The sequence below is a fragment of the Artemia franciscana genome, chromosome 7 (assembly GCF_032884065.1).
Source record: "Artemia franciscana chromosome 7, ASM3288406v1, whole genome shotgun sequence".
NCBI classification, from domain to species: domain Eukaryota; kingdom Metazoa; phylum Arthropoda; class Branchiopoda; order Anostraca; family Artemiidae; genus Artemia; species Artemia franciscana.
The window spans coordinates 43435771-43462427 of NC_088869.1; the positions used below are offsets into that span (position 1 = coordinate 43435771).

At 36.5% G+C, this 26657-nt stretch overlaps 1 protein-coding gene across 6 annotated transcripts in view; it reads right to left on the reverse strand.

Moving 5' to 3' along the window:
- Positions 1-26657, reverse strand: part of LOC136029339 (lysophosphatidylserine lipase ABHD12-like) — a 68707-nt gene that overhangs the window by 21536 nt on the left and 20514 nt on the right. For 5 of the 6 annotated variants that reach the window (XM_065707626.1, XM_065707627.1, XM_065707632.1 and 2 more), the window contains one exon: positions 17068-17186. In XM_065707626.1, coding sequence (XP_065563698.1) covers positions 17068-17186 — 119 coding nt within the window. Of the gene's footprint in view, positions 1-17067; positions 17187-19573; positions 19606-26657 lie in introns of those variants that run through there. The other variant, XM_065707630.1, reaches the window with a different exon arrangement.

The following is a 26657-nucleotide window of genomic DNA, read 5'->3' on the forward strand; positions in this document are numbered from 1 at the left end:
TCGCGTTGAGGGCTGGGGAGGGGGAGGAAATTATGTGGGAGGATCTTTACATGTAGGACTCTATCATGAGGGAAGAGAATTTCCATAAAGGGGCCGCAGGATTTTCTAGCATTATTAAAAAAAATGAGAAAATAAATAAAAAGTTTTTTCAGCTGGAAGTAAGGAGCAGCATTAAAGCCTAAAACGACCAGAAATTATTACGTATATCAGGGTGTTCGTTTCCTCTAGAATACCTCGCTCTTTACACAAATTTTTTTTTCATAATTTCAACTATTTATTTTACGGCCCTTGTGATTCAAGGGTCATTCTAAAAGAGTTGGGCAAAATTCAAGCCTTAGTGTAAAAAGTGAGGTATTGACGAGGGGGCGAACCCCCTTACATACGTAATAAAAATATACAAATATAGAAGTTCTTTACGTAAGTTACACATATTTATTGCTAATAAAATCGTTCGTATAAAAATAAAAAAGTTCTCGTTACCTTTTTAAGTAACCAAAAATTGGAGTGCAACGGGCCTCCTCCTCACCCCTTTTTTATATCAAAATCGTCCGATCAAAACTATGAGAAAGCCATTTAGCCGAAAAAAATAAATATTCAAATTTCGTTTTAATTATTCATGTGCAGTGAGTCAAAATCAAAACATGCATTAATTAAAAACGTTCAGAAATTAAATTAAAAAAAAAAAGAAGTTTTTTTTTACTGCAAGTAAGGAGCGACACTAAAACTTAAAACGAACAGAAATTATTCTGTGTATGGAAGGGGTTGTCCCATCCTCAATGTCTCGCTCTTTACGCTAAAGTTGTTTATTGTTTTAAAAAGTAGAATTGTGAGAAAGAGTCAAACTTTAGCGTAAAGAACGGGGCGTTGAGGAGGGGATAATCTCTTTCATATACGGAATAATTTCTGTTCGTTTTAAGTTTTAATGACGCTCCTTACTTGCAGTTCAAAAAACTTAGTTTTTTTTGTTTAATTACAGATCAAGAACCAAGTGTGGTTGCTATAACACGTAAGTACCAAGTCGATAACAGTTGTTGGAGGGACTTAAATTAAATAAGTTTGGGCCAGAAAAGCAGAATTTGCATAGTACTACCTTCTATCCCATTTAAACTATCATTTAGGATCTAGGTGGCTCAAACATAAAAGGTGTAAACAAAATCAATCAAAACAATTGAGTAGTATCATATGTCTTGCCTGTTTACTCTTTATTCTACGTCTGTTTTTATTCATTCTTTGCTTTCTTTAGTTTTATTAGTTATTCGCTGTTTACCCTTACTTACCCTTTAAATACTAAGAGATGATGCAGTTTGTATTTTTCTCAGTTCACTGGTTGGTAAACACTTGTATTTACACAACAATGGCTAATCTAATCTTGTTCGATTTGACGTTAATTTGCTCCAAAAGTCGACGTTATATTACGAATTAATTTCTTTATAATCCACACATACAATGGTAAAATAGTTCAGTAACGTTAAGAAAAAGAAACACAAGAGAAAAATACATAATCAACAAAGAAATCAAGAAATAAACACCCATAAGCAATGCTTGAGAGTTTTCTATGCCAGATCTGAAACGCTAAAGTATTCTCATGAAACTAGTTTTCTGAGAAAGGTGATAAATAAAGAAAACTACCAAACTTAAAAATATGGTAAAGACTACTTAGGCATGGACTACCACATATATGAGTAGGTTATAGCATTGACGAAAAAGCCCTCAGTTTGGCAACCCTTCAGATGCTGCGCCCAGCGACAAACACCCCATTCTGTGTTATTCTGTTATACAAACACCCCAGTCCTATACCGTTCTGTGTTATTTCTGCATTATATTTGATCTCCTATTTGCATCAAATTCGTATGCACCGATTATTTAACTAATTAGTCACCTCGCATGTCAATTGAACCTTGCAGGTGGGCAGGAAAGGTCAATTAAACTTCGATAGTGATCTTAGCAAAATACTTAACTAGGAATATTGTTATTTTTGGCTAATTTTCCAGTAGAGTAAGTTTGTTTTTCCTTGCTACAGTTTGGGGGCATCAATTCACAAACTGACAAGACAAACAAATAAAATCAATATGAATGTATCTAAATTCTATAGGGTGTTGGCTTGTGAGATGTTTCAAACAGGCTAAATTGGCTACTTAGGTCCACTTTTGCAGTATTAGCAGAGTTTCTAATAAGTTTTCTTCTTCATTTAAGTTCTCAAAGGTGTTTTCTATAGGGTGTTGGCTTGTGAGATGTTTCAAACAGGCTAAATTGGTTACTTAGGTCTACTTTTGCAGTATTAGTAGAGTTTCTAATAAGTTTTCTTCTTCATTTAAATTCTCAAAGGTATTTTCTACAGGGTGTTGGCTTGTGAGATGTTTCAAACAGGCTAAATTGGCTACTTAGGTCTACTTTTGCAGTATTAGTAGAGTTTCTAATAAGTTTTCTTCTTCATTTAAATTCTCAAAGGTGTTTTCTATAGGGTGTTGGCTTGTGAGATGTTTCAAACAGGCTAAATTGGCTACTTAGGTCTACTTTTGCAGTATTAGCAGAGTTTCTAATAAGTTTTCTTCTTAATTTAAATTCTCAAAGGTGTTTTCTATAGGGTGTTGGCTTGTGAGATGTTTCAAACAGGCTAAATTGGCTACTTAGGTCTACTTTTGCAGTATTAGTAGAGTTTCTAATAAGTTTTCTTCTTCATTTAAATTCTCAAAGGTGTTTTCTATAGGGTGTTGGCTTGTGAGATGTTTCAAACAGGCTAAATTGGCTACTTAGGTCTACTTTTGCAGTATTAGCAGAGTTTCTAATAAGTTTTCTTCTTCATTTAAGTTCTCAAAGGTGTTTTCTATAGGGTGTTGGCTTGTGAGATGTTTCAAACAGGCTAAATTGGTTACTTAGGTCTACTTTTGCAATATCAACAGAGTTTTTAATAAGTTTTCTTCTTAATTTAAATTCTCAAAGGTGTTTTCTATAGGGTGTTGGCTTGTGAGATGTTTCAAACAGGCAAAATTGGCTACTTAGGTCCACTTTTGCAGTATTAGCAGAGTTTCTAATAAGTTTTCTTCTTAATTTAAATTCTCAAAGGTGTTTTCTATAGGGTTTTGGCTTGTGAGATGTTTGAAACAGGCTAAATTGGCTACTTAGGTCTACTTTTGCAGTACTAGCAGGGTTTCTAATAAGTTTCCTTCTTAATTTAAATTCACAAAGGTGTTTTCTATAAGGAGTGGCTTGTGAGGTGTTGCAATCAGACCAAATGGGCTATTTATTAGTTAATTATTAGTTAACATGCTAGGCTTTGGTAGAGGACAATAGAGCTTTTTGGTGTTTTCTTTATTTTAGGGTATAAATTAAAAGGAAAGTTGTACTTTATTACAATTATTAAGCAGTTGCAATAGTTAGTTAATTATTAATTTGCATGCTAGGTTTTAGCAGAGGACGACAGAGCTTGTATATGTTATTTTTGTCCTTTACTTTATCGTCTAAATTAAAGTAAAGTTACAATTTACAGCAACTATTTATTAGTTGTATTATTTAGTTAATTATTAGATAATCATGCTAGGTTTTGGTAGAGGACAACAGATAGGGGAATGCCCTACAGATAGGTAGAGTAGCTCCATAGGAGGCTTAGACCAAGTAGGACCTTGTCCAAGGGGGGTCCATAATAGAAACTGGGAAACCCTCCCCTGGGGGTCATAATTACAGGCGGAGGAGGAAGAAGGACCCTCAAATGTACAGTCAACAGGGCCCACTGCCGTGTTCACACGTCAGATGAGTTACAAACCTTCTCCCAGTAATGGGTTAAATTGCATGGTGATGCAGAGCACCATCGTGAGAGGACAACTGCGGCAGGGCGTAAGATCCAGATTTATGGACAACGGCCTCTGTAAAGGGCTGCCTCGACCCTTTCGGGGTACCTGCAAGACTGGGAGACTTGCGGTCAATTTTTCCCACTTGAGAGTGGCGCCCCTCGAGGAAATTATAGCCTAGTAAACAACACAGCACTCGTGCGGGATTCTGACTATTGTATATTTTTCTGGGCTTAGTTTGTTTTGATGGGCGTTTTCGGGATGAAAAACCTCTTCCTAGCTAATTTATCTACTATGGGCTGCCTCCCCGTAGTAGTATAATATTTGTAGGCATGAATATATAATGAGTCGGAGGTAATAGACTTGGGACTGTCTGTGCAGAATTTCGACTCTTGTTGATAGAAGAGCATCACCAAGTGCTGAAAACCATGTTGTGACCAAGATGGGCCCAGGATTGCACAAAGCCTCCAACTTACTGGAGGTCCCAGGGACTTCTTGGTGTCCGGTTCTAAGCCGGCTTAAGCGCTTCGGCGTAGACTTGAGAAGATATGTTGGTCCCCATCCTGCATTGGTATCAGGGATCACTGCTTTACATGAGGCCAAAATAATTTCAAAGATTTCAAGAACATGAAAATTGGAACTTGGAATGTTACGACGTTAAAAAATTACTATCGCAACGACATTTTTACTGACGAGTTCAGACGGTTTGAACTGGATTTATTAGGAGTTTCATAAACTCATATCCCAGGGGTAGGAAGCATGAACTTAGGTGACATAGAATTTGTTTACTCAGGCAGGAAGGATGGGGCACATAGACAGGGAGTAGGGCTCATGATGAAGAAGGAAGCTGCTAAGTCTTGTTTAGGCTGGGAAGATATAAATAATAGAGTACTAATTGCTCATTTTATGAATAAAAAGTTCAGGGTATCAGTTATAGTAGTGGATCCCCCCCCCCCATTGAACCAACTAATGGAGATACTAGTGACTCAGGTGAATTTTACTTACAGTTAAAGGAGCAAAGAGACAGTGTACCAGGTAGAAATATGGTGTTTTTGCTAGGAGATTTTAATGCCCAGGTTGGTAGAAATAGGGATAGATGGTATCCTAGCCTGGGTAAATTTGGTGTAGGAAAAGGAAACAGTAATGGCTATAGGCTTTTGCAATTTTGTAGGTATAACAACCTAGTTATAACCAATACGGTGTTTGGTCACAAAATGGCCCATAAGTTGACATGGTATTCACGTGATGGTAAGACAGCAAACCTTATTGATTATGTTATTGTAAACAGAAGACTAGCAGGATCAATACAAGATACTAGGGTGTATAGGAGTGCCGTTATTGCTGTTAAAAGTAAAAATCACCATCTTGTAGTTTCTAAGGTTCATTTAAAGCTGAAATTTCGGAATGATAACTCCCTCCCGGAAAGTTATGACGTTGGTAGACTTCAGGATGAAAATTTTAGAAAAAAAAAATTCCAGGAACAGTTGAGTACTAAACTCGAGAGTTTAAAATTTGACAAAGTGGAAGATGGATGGAATAATTTCAGAAAAACAATTTGTGAAGTTGCTGATGGTGTCCTAGGGAAGAGTGCTAAGACAGCAACTAGGAATATTATAGAAAAAGCTTTAGGTTTAATAGAGAGTAGAAGGGGTTTGTATAAGAATTATCTGAGTGATAGGTCGTATGAAAACAAAAGGAATGTAAAGAAAGTGGAGAAAGCATTAAAATATGAACTAAGGAGATGTGAAGTGGAGGCCATGGACAAAATTGCTGAGGATCTGGAAGATGCGGCTAGACGGCATAATAGTAAAATATTATACTGGTATGTTAATAAATTGAAAGGGAGTAGCCAATCCGGACTAGTCCCAGTTAAGGATAGAAATGGGGCCACAATTAGTGATAAGGAAAAAGTTAAAGAAAGATGGGTGAAACATTTTGAGAATGTGCTAACCGAGATACAGTTGCAGGAAAAGATATAGATGAAAATGAAAAAAGTTTGTGATACCTTGGATGTGAAGGAAGATTTGTTTAGTGAGGAAGAATTAGCGACAGTACTAAAAGGATTAAAAAATAATAAGGCCCCAGGTGCTGATAGTATGATTAATGAGTTTCTTAAATATGGTGGCTCTGAGGTTAGGAATAAGCTACTGAAGATAATGAACATGATTTTTGAAAAAGGGGAAGTACCCAATGATTTTAGTAAAACCTTAATCAAACCACTGTATAAGAAAGGTGACAAGAGTGAGTGCTGTAGAGGCATTAGTCTGGTCTCTATAGGTAGCAAATTACTGAAGAATATGATACTTTTTAGACTGAGACATGCTGTAGACAAAGTTTTAAGGGAAGAACAATGCGGTTTTAGAAAAGGTAGAGGATGTGTCGACCATGTTTTCACTCTTAGGTTAATAATTGAGAAGTCCCTTCGTTGTCAAACACCTTTGGTCCTCAGTTTTATCGATTATGAGCAAGCTTTCGATTCTGTTGATAGAAGAGCGTTAACAAAGGTCTTATCCTTATATGGTATACCAGAAAAATACATTAAAGTGATTTGCGCTATATAAGAGAATAATACTGCTGGAGTTAAGGTAGGAAATGAGGTAAGCAACTGGTTTTGTATTAAATCAGGAGTTAAGCAGGGTTGTGTTCTATCCCCCTTTATATGGATCATTTTGATGGACTTCGTCTTAAGGAGCACAGGAAAGGCAATTGGAGACCATGGAATCAAATGGGGAGGAAGAACGCTCCTGGACTTAGATTATGCTGATGATTTAAGCATATTAGATGAAAGTGTGAGCAAAATGAATGAATTTTTAGATGTTTTACGAGTTCAGGGTGCTAAAATAGGCTTGAAAATTAATGTTAAGAAGACTAAGTCACTAAGGCTAGGAATAAGTGAAGATGAACAGGTGACATTAGGCAACGAAAAGATTGATCAAATTAGGAGCTTCAGTTACCTTGGTAGTATTATTAGTAAAGATGGTGGGAGCAGTGAAGATGTTAAAAGTAGAATAGCTAAGGCTCAGGGTGTTTTTTCACAGATAAAAAAAAGTTTGGAAGAATAGAAAGATAAGTCTACAAACCAAGATTAGAATATTGGAAGCTACAGTGATGACAGTGGTCAAATATGGCTCTGAAGCATGGGCACTCCGAAAAGCAGATGAAAATTTACTAGATGTTTTCCAGAAAAATTGCCTACGGATTGTTCTGGGTACCCGGCTGACTGACCGTATTTCAAACAGTAGGTTGTACGAAAAGTGTGGTTCAATCCCGCTTTCTGGGGCTATAATGAGAGAAAGGTTGAGATGGCTAGGCCACGTTCTACGGATGAAGGATGAGAGATTACCGAAGATTGTCCTTTTTGGCCAACCGTCTGGAGCTACACGGAAATCAGGTCGTCTTTGTCTGGGTTGGGAGGATGTCATAAATAAAGATTTAAAGGAAATGGAAACTTCCTGGGAGGGTGTAAAGAGGGAGGCTTGAAATAGATTAGGTTGGAGGATGAGCGTGCGTAGCTGTGTTGACCTCAGGCGGCTTGGTGCTGCAGTGAGTTATTAGTAGTAGTAGTAGTTATCGGGCAAAACTAGGTCCTTTGGTTCTCTTCAGTTATCGTTGAGCATTCATGCAGTGTGGTTCTCCGCTGTGCAAAGTGAATTTGCTATAGCCACGCCCCTAGGATACAGGGTTTTTTCACTGAGAACAAGCTCGATTGAATAGGATTTCAGATTTGCATTTGATGAAAGCGGGCCCTAGTAATAACTGGTTTTATTACAAAACGGGGCCCTTGCGAGTAAGTTTCACTCGATGATATTGTAGTATATTAGATAGGCAAAGCGGCATTATCGTCAGAAATTAGTAATGGCAGTGACAAAAGAGCATTTTGACCGGAGGATGGACGAAATGCTACAGTTAATTTCGCAGTTACAGACTGAAAATAAATTACTCAGAGCAGAAAATAAATTGCTCAAGACTGAGCTCGTCCAAGTGAAGACTTCTACTTTACGAACAGAACTATATACAAGAAAAAATAATATCATTATACACGGAATTGAAGCGCCGCAAGGCTCAGAAAATCTTCGACAGACTGTGGCCTCATTTTTTTAGGCTAAGCTTGGAATATCCAACGCTAACCAAATACGTATGAGTGCCATTTATCGTATTTCAAAGAAATCTAGTCGACCAGAACCAGAGAGTGTTCTGAGCATCCGAAGTGGGACACATCGAAAAAAGGTTGTAGAGCCTATTTTTGTAAGCCTAGATGGCTTTGACCGGTCGATGATCGTGAAGGAGTGTGGAAAACTTAAGAAGACGGGGTTCAGTATATCGACGGACCTACCAGCGGAGCTTGGTAAAAGAAGAAAGGAACTTCTGTCATTAGGGTATAAGCTAAAAACATCTAAACTGACAGCAGAGAAAGTTGCAGAAACTCGTCTTGTCCAACGAGGCGTCAGAATGTGGTTGGATGTTAAAAAGTCTAAAAATTTACAACGGGCGAAATATCTAGATGAATGCTTTGACCCAGTTAAAGTGCCAACTATCCAACCTGAGGAATGAGACTCAGAGTCATAATTGTGTGTGTTCCTTTCATTCATAAGTTTTGTCTGTATAAGTTGATTGCCAATTGATTAGATTTCTATGTTGATTTTCCCCCATCCTTGCCACGGTCGGATGTTGATTAAGTTCTTGAACATTCCTTAATTTTTCTATATATTTTTTCTCCTTCATATGTAGTTGTCATTACAAGTTGATTGCCGCTTGCTTACATTTTTATGTCTAAAATGTATATTTCAGTGCTTTTTTTTTATCCATGTTATTCCATTTTCTTGGTTTTGTTTTTCTCTTTCAGAGTTCAAAAAAAGTTCCTACGGGTGTGTGTATTTCTCATGGCTTTTGCTTCACTTCAAGATATGGCCTTGTCCCCTGGAAACTATTAGGTAAGTAATGAGTTCCTATTCTTCATCCCGGGGGCTAATCACTTCGTCATTGCCAAAAAATTATAACCGGTTAAAAAAGTTAGAGAATTCTTTTTTGGATTTAGAGAAAATTTTTGATGAAAAAATAAGTAATGAAGATGATTTGCCGTTATTTAGTGAAAGTAATTATCCTAGAAGTAAATATGTTGATTTAATAGATTTAACCAAGGGGCACTCTGAATCTCAGTTCTCTGTGCTTCAACTTAACTGTCAAGGATTATGTTCGTCGTTTATGGAAATAACTTCAATATGCCACCAACTGCAACCCAACATAATTAGATTATGTGAGACATTCCTTACAGGACAAACGGATAGCCTCCTAGATATCCCAGGCTATAAATCAAATTTTCTACATAGAAAAGAAGCTCGCAGAGGAGGATTGGCTATTTATGCGAGGAATGAATATGCTGTGCATATTAACAATCAACTGAGCCGGAATGTTGAAGGCATTTTTGAATCACTTTTCCTTGAGCTATATGGGCCTTCTAAGAAAAAGATATTGATTGGAGAAATATATCGCTCACCCTCTGGTTCTGTTTCTGCTTTTATGGATATACTAACTCAGATTTTATAGCTGATAGGAAACCAGAACCAAGATGTGATCGTCATGGGTGATTTTAACATTAATCTAGCCTTTCCTCTAAGAAAGAGCTCAGTGGATCTTCTCACTATTATGTCAGGGTCTAATCTTTACCCTTCAATTACAATTCCAACCAGAGTAACAGAAAGTACACACTCACTGATTGACAACATTTTTTCTACATTATGTCCGGCGAAGGTATCAGTCATCACCAGCGACACATCTGATCATTTTCCTATACACACTGTCTTTAACACGGCGAGGATGCCAACTCCACTCGTAAGAACTAACCAGGGTCTACAAGTAATTAATCTTAAAGAGGAGATTCTTAAACTGTTAAATGATGAGTTAAAAAAAGTTTCTTGGGACAGTGTCCTAGCAAAGGAAGATGTGAACGAAGGTTTTGAAATTTTCCACAATGCGTTTGTAGCTGCATATAAAGCATGCTGTTTTAAAGAGAAACCAAGAAACCATGGAAGAAAAAATACCCCAATATGTCCATGGGTTACCGAAAGCTTACTCATATGCATAAATAAGAAAAATAAGTTATAGGCAAATTACAGAAACCACCCAAACCGAGAAAACCTAGAGAGATATGAGACGTATAAGAAATGCCTTCATTCAGTTCTGAGGAAAGCAAAAAGAATTTATGTGAATAAAATATCTGAAAGTGGGAAGGATGGACGAAAAGTCTGGAAGGTCATTAATTCGGTTTTGCGACCAACAATTGCCTTCCAGACTTTTTGTCAACGGGGAGGCTGTTACGGAACCCACTCAGGTTGCAAAAGAACTCAGTACATTTTTCGCAGGGATAGGAAGAATTACATCTAATTCTGCGAAAAGTCCCCACAAACCCTACAAGCATTACCTTGGCTCAGCATGCACCAAATCAATGGCAATAATTCCTGTGACACCAACTGAAGAAGAGCTAATTGTGAACACCTTGAAAGGCACATCAGCATCTGGATTTGACTGGATACACACGAAAGCCCTGAAAGCAGTCCTCCCTTCTATCCTAGAGCCATTAACTTATTTGATAAACCTGTCTCTAAGAAGTGGTGTTTTTCCTTCGATACTAAAAAAAGCAAGAATAATCCCTCTGCATAAAGGTGGCCCTCATGACGATCCATCAAACTTCCGACCCATATCCATATTATCTGTTTTTTCAAAAGTTTTTGAAAAACCCTTACAAAGACTACTTTACCAGTTTCTCGAAAAAAAAGGATTTTTTAATAGTCGTCAGTTCGGCTTCAGACCTGGTCATTCAACAGAAGATGCTCTGGCATCCTTAAGCTTATTCATCAACAGAGCACTTGACTCAGGTCTTCTGCCAGCTGCTATATTGATTGTCATCAAGAAAGCATTTGACAGTTTGGATCATACAATCTTACTGGGAAAGCTGCAACATATTGGAGTGAGAGGGATAGCCCTTCAATGGTTTGAATCTTACCTTTAAAATAGGTGCATCTACATTGGTGACGACCCAAGAAACGACACTACTGTGAAATTTGGTGTGCCCCAAGGATCAATCCTCGGTCCTCTTTTGTTTTTAGTCCATGTAAATGACCTAACTCGTATCCTTAATCCGAATCATGACGACCAAAAATGCTGTAACCTATGCTTTGATCAAACATCTGAGGACATTACTAACGAGCAAGATGAACTTATAGCATTCGCTGACGACACTACAATTACCTGCTGCGGACTTGATATGCCTTCACTCCAGCGGAAGCTTGAAAACATCATAGAAGAGACCTATCTGTGGATGGATGCCAACAAACTTGTCATCAATGTAGAAAAATCTTGCATCCTACTATTTTCTAGGGTAGGAACCCTTCACCCAGAAATAACAGGAATTGTGACGTCTCGTGGAAAGGTTCAATGACCAGTAAATGGATGTGCAAAATATTTAGGAGTAATAGTAGATGAAAACCTTTCTTTCCTTCCTCACATCCATGCTGTAGAATTAAAGCTTTCAAGGAATCTGGGTATCATGAAGAAACTGAAGCAAACATTCCCAGGTAAAACTCTTACCCTTCTCTACAATGCACTCATTAGACCCCACTTACAGTATTGCGCAATGGTATGGCAATCAACATTCAAATCCCATCTAAAAAAAACTGGATTCCATCCACAAGAATGCCCTGAAGATCATCAAACACACAGAAGATTATCTCTCGCTGAATTCGCTGTTTGAGCTTTCCTGCTTGGTTTTTGCTTTCAGATTCCTCTCCGGCTTGCTTCCACGCCTTTTAGGAATCTATTCCGTTTGGTATCCGAACAGCGTCTTCCAATTACAAGACTATTTGCACAGATCCATATTCGACATACGCCAACAGTGAGGTCGGATTTTTCGCCTGACATCGTCTGTGCTAAGGCTTACAATACCCTACCGCTTGAACTGAGAGGTAGGAGTTCCCTTGGTTCTTTCAAAAAGAGAATAAAAAATTATCTTGTTTTGAATTAGTTAATTTGAATAAAGAATCTAATTAGAAAAGTGATTTTAGCTATTATTGAGTTTTTTTGTGGGGGTTGGAGTGGTTTGCTCCTGGATGAAGAGGTGGGGACTTGTAAAGATGTTTTTTGGTAGGGGCCATGGTTGTATCGAGAAGTGGAGGGAGAGCCATAGTGAGTATTTATTTTTGAGGTGATATGGGACTCAGCATGCAGTTTTCGCATAGAGATGAGAGATTAAGTATGTTATGACTGTTATAATTTTTTTTAATTAACCCGAATGAACTGAACTGAACTGAAAGAAAGTTTGTATGAAAAGTAATACTTATACTATCATTTATAATTGGGCTCATGCATATTTTGGGGCATGGAACCTGTGATAGCAAAATTTGTTCCAAAATAGCTTAAAGAATAAAAACAGTAGAAAATGAAAGTTGCTTAGAATTGCTAACTGAAATTAAAAACAATGAAGAACCATCAAAACAGATCGTAAAAAAAGGACTGAATATAGGTTTGGGACAAGGCATACAAACCAAGTCTCAATTTTCCCGACAGAGGCTTTCCGAATTGCCTAGATGAAAATTTCAGCATCTAAAACATAGCTCCGTGTGACTTCTTTCTGTTCCCAAAAGCAAAGAAAACCTCAAAGAGCAGTCATTTTACAGCCATAAAAGAAAATTAAAGAGTACCAACAAAAAACATGCTGTTCCAAAGGTTTATTTCCAGAATTGTTTGGGGGGCTAAAAAAGCGAAATGGGGGTGTGGAAATAAGTGTACATTATCTACCAGGGACTATTTTTAAGGGAAAAGAATTTATACCTATATGTAAATAAAATTAATTCAGATGAACAATACCTCTGCTATTTTCTTAACACACCTCACACTTTCCAACTCTATATAAAAAAGAAGTAAAATTGAATGTCTCCTTGGCAAAGGTTCAGGGTGTTTATCTTTGCGGAATAGAGCTGCCTAGCTACAGACCCATAAGCCTTCAACGTATTATTTGTTCATCTTTTTCGTTTTTTCACCGACTACTTCTTATGGAAGAGGTGGTCGAAGAAACTTTGGATTATACTTATTCGATTGGAAATTGAAAGTCCTGGTACCTTTTCTAAGCGACAAATGTGATTAGACGACGACCGTACCCTTTTTGACTACCCACCATTTTGAGATAGCATATCTATTCGAAATAGTCTAAAGATCCAGTCAATAATCCATTGTGGATGATTTGATCCGCATAGCCGGGACATGGGCCGTAAATAGTGCTGCAAAGTATCCATTGCTTACGCAGAGATTTTAAAATAGAAAAAGAGGGCTTGTCTGATACTGTGTGTGCGATTAGCTCAAAACTTACATGAATCGTTATCTGGGTAAAAAGCATCACAGTCTACGGTGGGAGGAGGCCCAGAAATGGGCCAATATTCAAGTGTCCCTTATCAACTTAAAACTTACAGCCGTTGATCGGGTGTATGGCCCTCCTCCCCCTCAAAGGAAAACCGACCCTCAATAACGGCTAAAAACTTATTTTATCGGCTCTGAAATTATATCATCAACTCCTTAGATCAAGAGATCTAAAAAAAAAAATAGCCAACAATCTCTTTTTAAGTTACTTCTCATAGAACGGTGTTCCTGGAAATTTATTCGATTCGAATAAGCTCATTCTATTCAAAATTGAAAGTTTTAATGCCATTTCAAGGACTGGAAATGATTTGAGGGCAATCAGCTTCTTTCCGGTGCTCTTTTCTGCTCCCTTCCCCCATAAGTCTATGATATATGATCCAGATTTTGTGTTACTTATTTTAGCTAGAAAAGTTAGAGCTGTAATAAGTATACCTCCTGGGTCAACCCTACCCACCGCACACCCAGGAGAAATGAACCCAAATTATTCAACTAGCAATTGTTCACAGAAGGGTTTTAGTAGAATAGCTCTTAGAGATTGTTAGCTAGTCCAGGATTACCTGAGTTTAACAAGGGCGTAATCAAAAAACAACCTGCATACCTGAGTAAAGTGAACTTAAACCTGAATGTGGGGAGAGGTAAATCAGAAGACAGTACGTGTATCCCAGTCATCGCATTAGCATATCTGCAATATCTCGGCATCTTCTTGGGGGATGAAGCTGAAACTTTAAGGTCCTGTCAGAGAGAGAAAAGGAAAGGCTGTATAAAAAAATGGACCTCAAATCCTATTTTGGGTTATGGGTCGGGGGTTAAACAATTTTTGTATCTGACTCACAAGCTATAAGCTCCTATCGGACTATAGTGTAAGCAGAATTAGGAAACAAGTAAATTCAAAAGACACTTTGTGTTACCAGGTTATCAAAATGACCCATCTGCAATATCTCGGGAGCAACTTGGAGTATAAGTTGAAACTTAGAGAGTGTCCAGGAGTGGGTATACACCTCAAATTTTCACTTGAGGAGGGGAAAAAATAAATCAAAAGACACTATGTGCATCCAGATAATCAAAATAGCATATCTGTCATGTCTCAGGAGGAGCTTGGGGATGAAGCTAAAACTTTCAGGGACCGTTGGGGAAAGGATGAGAAGGATGGTGGGGCAATAGGCTTCAGATTATGTGTTGGGTGAATGAGAAGGAGTCAAACAATTTTTGCTTTTGATTCCACAAAACGTTTTGCACTATAATCTCCTATGTAATATATAATTTTTATATAGTTAAAAAGCAAAGTAAATCGAATGACACTATATATCACCATGTTATCAAAATGCCGTTACTGTAATCTTTCAGGAGCTTAACTTAGTATCAAGTGGATACTATGACTTTGAGGAGAAACTGTATGGAGACTGTGTGTATCGCGGTCTCTAATGACCAATGTGATACAATATCTGTGTGCAATATCTGAGGATTGGCTCCTGGGATAGAGTTGAAGGTTTTAGGTATTGTAGGAGAGGGAAAAGGAGGGTGATTTGATTTTTTTTTGTGCTGGCTGAGGGGCTAGATATATTTTGCCTCCTGTTAACCTAAATGTTTTCACTTAGCAAACATTTGCCTAAATATTGCAAGGCTATCTAAATAGCATATTCGTAATATCTTGGGAAAGGCTTAGGAAAGAGTTAAAGATAAATCTAAGGTTACTATTCGTATCTTGGCTGTCAAATATGCATATCTACAATATTGCAGGAACGGCTCCGTGGATTAGTTCAAGCTTTCGGGTGGTAAGGGGAGGGGGGAAAGGAATTCAAATTTTGTGTTGAAGAGGGGGAAAACTGTCGCCTTCGATCCGTCTATGAGGTTTTTACAAGAAGCCCCCAAGTTAATTAGAATTTAACGTCGAAGTAGCGAGGTAAGTCAAAAGACATTACATGGCATGAAGTTATCAAAACAACTTATATGAAATATCTCTGGAATGATTTTTGGCATCAAGCTTAACCTTTCAGGGAGCATTGGGGAGGTCAAAAGGATTTCGAGGCCTTTGATGGGGATAGAGGGGACGAGAAGTTCTAAAAATGTCTTTTTCCAGTCAATTTAAACGCCTCTCACTATAAGCCTCTATGGGAGCTATAATCTATTCTTGGTTAAGTAACAAGGTAAACCAAAAGACAAGATTTGTTACCAGGTAATCCAACCAGCGTATCTACAACATGCTAGGAACAGTTTTGCAGGTCAATTTGAAAACTTTCAGGAGAAAATCCTGTCTTGAGAAAATAGTAAAACTTTTGACCCTTTGAGCCCCTGTTGGACTAGAATCTATTCGCACTATGTAGAACAAATTGTAGCCTACCATGCGTAGCCTACCAATGGTATCAAAATAGTGTAGCTGCATTATTTAAGAAAGAGCTTTGAGGATCCTCAGGTCGAAATCCTCAGGAGGTGTCTGGGGGCTAAGTTCATCTTGAATTTTGACTTAGAACTTTGACATGGAACTTCAAATCTGTTCACTGTGAATTCAGTCAAAAGAGAGTATTCACCCAATCTGTCAAAATAGCGTTTCCTCAATGTATCAGATTTTGGGACGGCAAGAGAACCCAAAATAGTGTGCTTGAGGGAAAGGACAAGGGTCTAAAAAGTTTTTTTTTCTATTAGTTCGTCCAAAAAAGGGCGGATAATTTTTATTGAAAGCTAGAAACATTCATTCGTAAGGTATTGTTTCAAGAGAACCCTTACGCAGAGGAAAAAATGAGAAAAAATATTTTTTAACGGGGAATAGGCCGAAAACCCTTTCCTCCAATGATCTAGGAATCGCAATGCTTTTCTTCATCCCAGTTAATTGATCGTTTCATACTAAAAGACAAAAAGACTTGGGATGGACAAAGAGAAGACCTTGTATTTTCTTTCTCCAACCAGCTTTAAATAACGTTTATAAGTTTCGTGGTGAGGTTAGACCCCTATTCAGAGAACAACAAACACAAGCAGAAAATTGTTTAAATGTCTTTAAACAACTGTTTAAAGACATTTCAATTAAGGAGTCTCAATTAAAACAATCTTAATTGAGACTCAATTAAGGAGTCTTGATCAATACAAAAAGTTAAAGAAACAAATCACTTTGTATTGATTTGCGAGTACCGTGAAGTTCTTCTTTCTTTAAAGACAATAAAAGAGAATTTTTATGATAAATGACATTGACAGGCAGTATTAAAACAAACAAACGATTACAACAAAACATAAAAAATATTTTAGTAAAATTGTGGATCTGTATATTCAAAAGTGTCTGCAGGATAAAGGTCAAGATGGCTTAAGCCTAATAGTAGACAAAAACACACAAATTTTCAGTTCATATGAATACTAATACCTATCAATCCACCCAAAGTTCAATCTGTAGAACTTTTACTAAAAAATAACTACTCGAAACTGCTAAATATTGTCATTATATATCTTTAACAATCAGTCCACTTTCATTAATTCTTTGTCGTCCTCTTCATTACAACGATATTATTTTATGATGGCAGGATGTGATATTTGACCAATGCCAAGAAAAGGATGCTAACTTGGTAGGAACATCTTTGGAAGACCAAGAGGTCGTGGAGAGGCACCCTTGTCACATTATACACCCGTCAGCGTGTGAGGAACTGTGTCTGAATAAGTTGCGGTACCATTAAACCTTTAAGTTTTCCATAGAGGCCTTAGTTTTCTCTTTGATCAGTCACATAGTACATCGAAAGTAACACTTAGATTGGAGACTAAATTCTGATTTTAAGTCCTGGGATAATTGATGCCTCCTTTATCTTATAAGAAAACCATTAAGGATGGAGGTGTGTTCTTCGTTCACCATAAAGAAATCTATCTTATTCCAGCCTACAGAAAAAAGACTAGTCGTACTTACAAAACGGTAGAAATATTAAGTGTCTCTGGACTGTTGCAGAAAATCTAATGGCGAGAGGTACAACTATGTATATCAAAAACAAAATCACGCCAACGAATCTCATGATGGATACAAGGAACCTACAAAGAGACAATCAAAGTAAAATACACATAAGAAATTACCATTTTTTATTAAGAAAGTGAGGGGTATAAATATATATATATATATATATATATATATATATATATATATATATATATATATATATATATATATATATATATATATATATATATATATATATATATATATATATACATAGAGAGAGAGAGAGAGAGAGAGAGAGAGAGAGAGAGAGAGAGAGAGAGAGAGAGATGTTCTACGGAAAGAATTTTCCATTAGGATGATATTTTCTTCTGGTGAACTTTCCAGGGGAAATTTTGGCGGGGAGAATTTGCAATTCATAGACGAAATTCTTTTTATTTGTCTTACTGTTTCGCTGGCGATCCCATTTTGCAAGTAGAAATACTCTGGGGGAATTGTCTGGTGAAAATTTTCCAGCAGAGTTGGAATTCTCTGGGGTATTACTAAGTGGGGGGGGGGATTTTCCAAGGAAGAAATTCTCCATGGAGTAATTATCATCAGGAGAAATTTTATAATTTGCGCGGGAGATACTCTAAATTAGGGGGAGGGAGGGGAAATATTTTCACAGGGGGGGGGGATTCCGCCATGACCTGAAAAAGATCAGAAATTAAATTAAAAAAAAAAGGTCGCTTCAAACAATTTGTGTTAACGAACTGTAGGTAAGGGGCGACGCGGCTCAATAGAAACTCTAAAAATAATAGAACTCTAAAAAACGGAATTTCGGATCAATGAATCGGCTTGTTATGCTGATTCCAAATATATTAAATAAAAAAAAAAAGTTTTTTTTTCACTGAAAGTAAGGAGCGTCATTAATACTTGAAACGGACAGAAATTAATCCGTATGTGAAAGGGGCTGTTCCCTCCTCAACGCCCCGCTCTTTACGCTAAAGTTTGACTCTTTTTCTCAACTCTACTTTTTAAAACAGAAAAAATAACGAAATTATTTTTGTTTGTCTTACTTCCTCTTTGCCAACTCAATTTTACATTTTGGAGATGTTCCGGAGGAATTATCCGGGGGCTATTTTCAGCGTGTTTGGATTTCTGGGAACAAATTTCCACAGAAGAGGGTATTTTCGGTGTTGTCGGGGTAACGAATAGAAATTAAAGTCTTTTTCAAATGAAACTGTCCTAAGGAGGACTTTTCAGGCTGAATGGTCCACAAGAAATTTTTATTGGGAGGGGTATTTTCAGCGAGGATGGAATTCTCCAGAGGGACTTTTACGAGGAGGGGGTTTACAAGGGGGGAAATTTTCACTGACTAGTTCCCCATAAGGCGAGGAAATTGTTCATGGAGGGTGAGCCAGATTTATCGGCAATATTTGAAGAATGATCAAAAATTAAATACAAAAAATAAGCTTTTTCAAGTGAAAGTAAGTAGCAACATTGAAACCAAAAGCGAATTTATACTCTATACGAAGGGGTTGCCCCCTCCTCAAAACATTGCTGTGTAGGCTAAAGTTTGTCTAGTTGTCCAATTTTTTTTAAGAACTATTCCTGAAACACAAGGGCCGTTTAATTTAAAGAGGAAGTTTTTTTTTTAAGTGCTTAAAGCTTTAGTGTAAAGAGCAAGGTATTGAGGAGGGGGACAACCCCCTTAAACATGGAATAATTTCTATTTATTTTGAGTTTCAATATTGCTTCTTGCTTTCAGTTAAAAAAAACTTCTTTTCCTATTTAATTTAAAATGAAAATAAGCTAAGGAGTAGTTTTCAGTCAGAATCGTCCGTAAGAAATTTTCTGGAGGGAATTCGCAGCGAGGATGGAATTATCCGGAGTTAATTTCCCCAGGAGAGATTTTATACGGCAAAAACTTTCTATGGAATTTATTTTCGAAAGGGGGGAATTTCCCATGGAGGGGGAGGTAGATTTCCAGGGATTATTTTAAAAAAAGATCAGAAATTAGATGCTAAAAAACAAGCTTTTTAAATTAAAATAAAGAGCAAAGATTGAAAACGAACAGAAATTATTCCGTATATAAAGGGAGCTACACTCTCCTCAGTACACCGCTTTTTGCACTAAAGTTAGACCTTTTGTCCCAATTCCGTGAGAACGCTTCCTGAAACATAAGTGTTGTTTAATTTGAACCAGAACATTTGTTAAAGGCATTAGAAAACTTTAGCATGAAGAGAAAAGGTATTGAGGAGGGAGAAACCCCCTTATACACGGAATAATTTCTGTTCATTTTAAGTTTAATGTTGCTCCATACTTACAGCAAAAACAAGTTCTATTTTAATTAGTACACAGAAGTTCTTCTTAACTTCATACTAACTGTTAATAAAAGTAAATTAAAAAGGGAACAAGCACAATTGCAAATTAGAGCGAAAAGAAAATATGACAAAAACACACTATTTCAATATTCCTACGGTAAGCATCATAAACATACCCCGAACATATTCTCATGACTCCAAAGATTACACTACAATATCGTTTATCACTTTCAAATTTGCAATAAGGAGAATGAGGAATCTTAAGCTATACAAAAAAAAAATATTTATAAATGCTTTATCAATTATAATCCAATCACGTACACGAGTACCGTTAATTTTTTCCACACACTATCAAATTTATGCAACCATTATGTTTCTGTATTTCATAATTCAGAAAGGATGTTAAATCTAACTAAAAGTGTAGTAAAATTAGACACAACCAATTCCCCAGTAAGTAAAATATTCCTTTCGGCAGGGATTGTTAGGGTGATTCTGTTGGAGCCTTACCTCCTCATTAGAGAAAAAAAAAACAATAATTTTGATTTCTATTTATGGATGCCATTTGAAGGCATAATAGAGTGAGGGAAATGATCTGTAAGATAACAAACAAGAGGCGATATGCGCTTTGTCGCCCATGACAAAGGGCTGAATAGGGAGAGTCCATTTAATAATAATGTTGAGACCAAATCAGAATTCAGAATCGAGAAAATGGGGGAAATCTTACATTGGGAATCGGAACCAACGAGCAATATACGATTCTCAAAAAAAATTCTTACTCGAGCTATATTTCTAAAACACTTGACCTTCATTTATTATTCAAATCAATTTAAAAAATAAACTTTTTCCACAAAAGAAACTTTTCGAAGAAGACTAATGAGCTACAATACACCAAAGATGAGCCGACATAAAGTCAAATAGTTTTTTCAAGCGTAAAACTACCACGAGTCACAATAAATCAATAAATGAAACAGTCAAACACATAACTAGCAGAAACTAAGAGTGAGGCTGCCACCCCCATGCCTTCTAAAAACCAGAACAAAATTTGTGTTTTAGTGAAAATAATCCTCATTTTGAGCTATTTGTTTCTATTTCTCATAATATCGAAAAAGAGAGAGAAAAAAAACAGTCTTACCAAAGATTACTGAGAGAAACAAACTAATGTGAACTGACAGCTTAATATATATATGCTAATATTCATTCCTGAAAGTAATTTAGGATTTATTAGATTTAAAAATAAAGAGAAAATATTTAAAACGCATTTGTTTTCAGTAAAGTGCAAATTATATTCTGGTATTTAGAAGGCACTGCAATTACTAGTACTGTGCACCTAGTGCGTTTATATTAACTCAACATACGGCTCGTCATGCCCTAAAAGTTTCAAGCTAATACTCTAAGCTATTCCTAAGATGCTTCTGATACGCTTTCTAATGCACTCAGTTCGCATTTTTGCATCTTGTATTCATTCAAAGCAGTCGCATTTTACGAGCTCTGATAATTAGAGAGACGCGATTTTAGCACGAGTATTTAGAATGTTTTGATATTTTTGAAGAATACGGCGAGGAAACCAATTAGCAGGTCTTGCGTTTCACCGGTCCACCTGTCAAACGCTGATTGCCACTTCTGACGTAGACCTGCCCCACTAACAGGTACGAGTTATTTGGCAACTGTTGTAAATTATTTTTTGATAAAATGGAGCTACAGGTATATTCAGTATTCATGATCTGGTCCTAGCAAAGTTTCTAGGTTTTCCCGATTGGCCTGTTTGTATTATTGAGGTTTTGGATCCGAAGACTGCGAGCTCAAAGTCAAGATACTTCAAGTATCTGGTATTCTGCTACGGGTCACATGACACACAGTTTGTTCTCGTGTCACAGTTTATGCAGTTTGAGGCAAATAAGGCTGAAGCTATGAATCTTGTATCTTGTATATATCTTGTAGCAAGGGTGGAAAGGGAGCATTTCAGGAGTTTATCCATCAACCAAACATTTATATTGAGCTCTACAAAGATAGACTAAAAACTCAAATTCCAATTCCCGGGCAACAAACTATAGCTGGGTCGTCGGCTATAATTACTCACATTTCCACGACAGAACAGGAAATCCGAAGAGTAAAGGAAAATATTGCTAAAAAAAAAAATAGACGAGAAGCTAGATGAAAAATTAGTGGCAGCTGCTGCTGGTAGGCAATCTCTACTCAGTGACACTTTGAATGCCATAAAAGCTCAAAGTTCAACTATCGTCAGTGATGTTTACTCAGCATTGATTGTTGAGTTTGAACCAAAATTCCTAGCCCTCAGCAACGAATTGAAATTTCTAAGAAATCAGATAACATTTCTTGAGGAGAGATTTAAGACTGCAGAGCAAAAATTAAATATGTACGATTATGACTTAAGGCTAGACAATCTTCTTTTCAACGGCATCAAACAGCCTCCAAGAGTGACCTAAGGTTAGTAATCGGGGGTGTAATACACGACAAAACGGAAAGCTCTGGATTATATGACGGTGATATTGTGGAAGTGAGAAGATTTAAACTAAACAGCTTTACAACTCGTCAAGATGCTATTGCCCCGGTCCTAGTCAAATTCAGGTCGAAAGAAACTGTCCAGAAAGTTTTCAAGATGAAGTCGAAGTTGGCGCACACTGGTATATTTGTGTCAGAAAATTTAACAAAGTAGAGACAGGACATTTTCAACTAGCACGTGAGAAGTAAGGAGATGAACAAGTGTGTTCTGATGAAAGTCGCATTTATATGATGCTTTCCCACGGTGTCTATGGTCGCAAGATGTCGCTTAGATTGTTTTTATTTTCTATTTTATTATTTTTTTCAAAAGGGATTAGCACAGTTTGTATTGTTTTTATTTCTTAGTAATTAGTGTTGCCGTTATACAAGAAGAATCGCTTGGATGAGTTAGAAAATAAAGCTTTAGATGTTCGTGAAATTTTAGATTGTGAAATTGCTCAAGATAGTGTATAAAAATGACCTGGGCCAGCAAGAGAAAGTCAATATGTCACATTTGATTTTCGGATACGGAATGAAATTAAGAGTTTTCGAAAATCTAAATGGAATTGCCACATTACGTCGTCATCTGAGGATATTGAAATTTTTTGTCTGCTATAAATAGTAGTGTTCACGTATTAGGTATTTGCGAAACGTTTGTTCATGGACAGCTGTTTCTCGTTTTATATTTTTCCAGGATACCAAATGATTTCGAAGGTGAGAAATCAGATGAGGCAAGGAGGTTTGTCTTTTTTACTGAAAAATGCAATAAAATTTGAAAAAAGGGATGATTTATGCCTTTGGATTGAAAGTAAGCCTGAAATTTTTCCAGTGGAAATTATAATTCATGAGGATAAAAAGATAGTAATTTGTTTAGTTTATACACCACCGCGCACTCCCTCGGTTAAGTTCCTTCATTTGTTTGATGATTATTTATGTAAATTTCTGTCTGAAAAAATTAATGTGTAATTATTGGGGATTTTAATTTTGATTTGTTATTTTGAATAGTTATAATTTTAATATTTTTACTTGATGTTATTGCATAGTTACTTTCCTATGAATCGCCTTCCATCTAGAATAACTGAACATTCTGCTACTCTTATTGATAATGTGTTTCTTCCTTCAAATTAAATATCCGATTCTTATTGTGACAGCATGATCTATCCGGGATCTGATCATCTTCCTGTTACATGTACGATAAAGCGACGGAGCCTGAATTATGAAAAGATTAGGTGTAAACTTATAAAGAGATCTTCGACCGGCACATTTAAGCAAGTTCCGCGAACAAATAACCGTACTGTCGTGGGAGAAAGTGCATGAAGAATCGGACCTTTCGCGTGCCCTCGACAATTTTCTTGAAATAATTACCCCGATATTTGAGTCTGCTTGCCCCTTGAAGCCTACAAGAAAGAAGAGCGAGATATCCCTCAAAAACCCTGGATTGGTGATGAAGTTGTTGAAAGCTATAAAGGCTAGGAACGTTTGCTTCTTCAAAAGTTGAAATGACTCATCTGAAGAAAGTAAAAATGAATATATTCGTCAACGAAATTTAGTGAATAAGTTAAGACGTTCTAAAAAAAAATATTATATTGAAAAATTTAATGAACAAAAAAAGAATATGCGGGGACTTGGCAGACCATTAACAAAGTGATTAAAGACACAAGTAAACATGATGGCCTCATAAATGTCATCACTATCAAGGATGTTACAGTCACTGATAAACAGAAGATTGCTGACAAATTTGGTAAATTTTTCTCATGCATTGTAAGTAAAAGCAAGGAAGACACTTCCCACGGAGACCCAGCGAAAAGTGACACGCTTTTCGAAGATAATCGAAGAGAACATCATTACTTTCAATTTGAGAAAGCGTCAATTGAAGAGTAAGCAAAAATTGTGAAAAATTTAAGGTCAAATGCTACTGGTATTGACGGTTGAATATGAAAGTATTCAAAGGAGTTTCAGCATGTCTGCTACCATGACTTCTTTAACTTGTTAACCTGTTACTTGAAGTCGGCCAATTCCCTGACGCACTTAAACAAGCGAAGTTCCTACCACTGTTCAAATCAGGCAATAAGCAAAATATGACGAACTGGCGACCTATAAGCTTGTTACCACTATTTTCAAAAATATACGAGAAAATAGTACATCGATGGCTGTATGAATATTTAGACAAGTTCGGAATGTTAAGTGAGGGACAGTTCAGTTTCAGAACTAGACGTTCAATTAGTCATGCGGCATACTATCTAATGGAGTGCGTTTATAGTGTCCCAGAAAGGAATCTTATCCCTCTTGCTGTTTTCATAGGTTTTAGAAAAGCATTTAATATCGTTGATTTTAATCTTTTTTTAAGTAGGTTAACTTGTTAGGAGTCCGCGAAAAGAATTTGGAAAGGTTTAGGTCTTATCTGCATGGTAGGTCCATCAAAGATATGATAGATGATGTGGTAGGGAAAGCCTTCAATGTGAATTGTAGAGTGCCCCAAGGTTCTGTATTAGGACCTTTACTGTTTTTGATATACGTAGATACAATACGTTTTAACCTTCCTGATTCCGTAATTACATCATTTGTAGATGACACAGCGCACACAGTGATTGCAAAATCTATTGAGGATTTTATAGAGAAAACTAATATAACTCTGGAGAATGTATCTCAGTTCACAAAGCATAGTTTTCTTGCAGTGAATATTGAAAATTATAATTATATGATTTTTAATTGCATTGGTAAAATTGTAAATAATTGTCATAGTATTCTTTTACAAGGTGTTTCCATTAGTCATGTTTTTCAATATAGATATCTAGGATTTTATTTTGATTTAAATTTTAGTTGAATTCACCATTGCAATGTTATATCTTCAGAGTTGGCTCGCGGAGTTGGTATTTTAAGAAGACTTCACAATTTCTTCCCTCTACATGTTCTGAAAGCAATTTGTCATTCAATTGTTCATCCTTATTTAGTGCATGGTTGTTCATTGTATGCAAGCAATTAGAAGTTTAGGTGAGTATCTTGCGTATGGTAAAACTAAAGATTGTTATAGAGATCTAGATACTTTGAATATTGATTGTGTTAAGTCTCAGCAGATTTTAATTTTTGTAAACCAGGTTTTAAATGGATTGTCTCCTCAGTATTTCAGAAGTTTTAATCGATGTAATTCAAATTATCACGACTATAACAGTTGACTAGTGAAGTCAGGCACACAACGCGATCTGGATTTATGGTTAAACATGTAGGTGTTGTAATTTGGAACTCAATCCCAGAGTGTTAGGTGGTCTGAAAACCTTAATCTATTTAAATGAAGAATAAAAAAGCATTTTTGAATAATTTATAGATTATGGTGGTTAAATTTTTTTTTTTATTATCTTTTTCTTTTTTAATGAGAGATGGCTGTTTAGAGACTGCATAGTTTTTCGTATGTTTTTTTTTTCTTTTTTTGCGTATTTCTTTGATCTTGAATGAATAAGTTATCATTTATATGTTGTTGTTTTTGTTATATGTTGTTATATGTTTGTTATATGTTGTTGTTTCGCTGCTTAACAGAGGCATTTTAGCTCCCTAAACTGAGCAGCATAATGTTGATTGTAATACAATTTTGTAATTTTTTGGTTGAAATATAAATACATATCTACCTACCTACCTACGCCCTTTTGACAGCCTACAAACTTACAGCGGACTTCAATTTAATTCAACATCCCGCTCAATATTTCTTGAAAGTTTCTCCCTAATACTATTAACCTTAGTAGTAGCATTAGAAGTAGTAGTAGTAGCATGCATATAGCAGCTTTTGGTTGGATCGATATCTCCCACAGCATCCACTCAAAATTTCAACTTAAAACTCTAGGCTGTTCATGGGGTATAGCAGTTACACTCGTTTGACAACATTCATAGCCATATTGTGTTTTTGATTTAGTTCAAATGTTTTGATTTAGTAGCAGTAGTAGTACTATTTGTAGTAGTAGCAGTATGCACAAAGCGTCTTTTGTTAGTTCAACGCCCCCCTTAAACATGCCCTGAAAGTTTCAACTTAATACCATAGATAATTCCTAGGATATTGCTGATAAGCCCTTTTGACAACCTGAATGCACAGAGTGTGTATTGATTTAGTTCAATATCCCTCTGAACATTCCTTACAAGTTTCACCTTCATGCCTTAGCTTTAGTAATAGTAGTAGTAAAAGTAGTAGTAGTACTACTTGTAATAAAATTAGCAGTAGTAGCATGCAAATATTGCCTTTTGGTCAGTTCAACATGCCCATACATTATACGCTGTAATTTTCAGCTTAATAGTCCAACCCACTCCTAAGACATTGCTACTACGCCCTTTTAACAGCCTTCTTGCATATGGTGTGATTTAATATAATTCAAATTCCCCCTCAATGTCCCCTATAGTTTTCATCTCCATACCCTTAGGCCTAGTAGCCTTAATAATCTAAGATCCTCCTATGATACTGCTTATATGACCTTTTGACACCCAGTATCCACATTGGTTGTTTTCATTTACTTCAACGTTCCTTTACATTCCCTAAATTTTCACCTCAATGCAATTAGCATCAGTAGTAATGGTAATCCAAAGGGCAGTAGTAGTATGCGCATTGTGCCTTTTAATTAGTTTAACATCCACCTCAACGTACACTGAAAGTTTCAACTTAATGCTCAAAGTCGTTGCTGAGATATGGCTGATACGCCCTTTTGATAACTTACACATACATAGTGTCTTTTGACTTAGTCCAGCATCCCCCAAACATGCCCTGAAAGCTTCACGTCAATACTC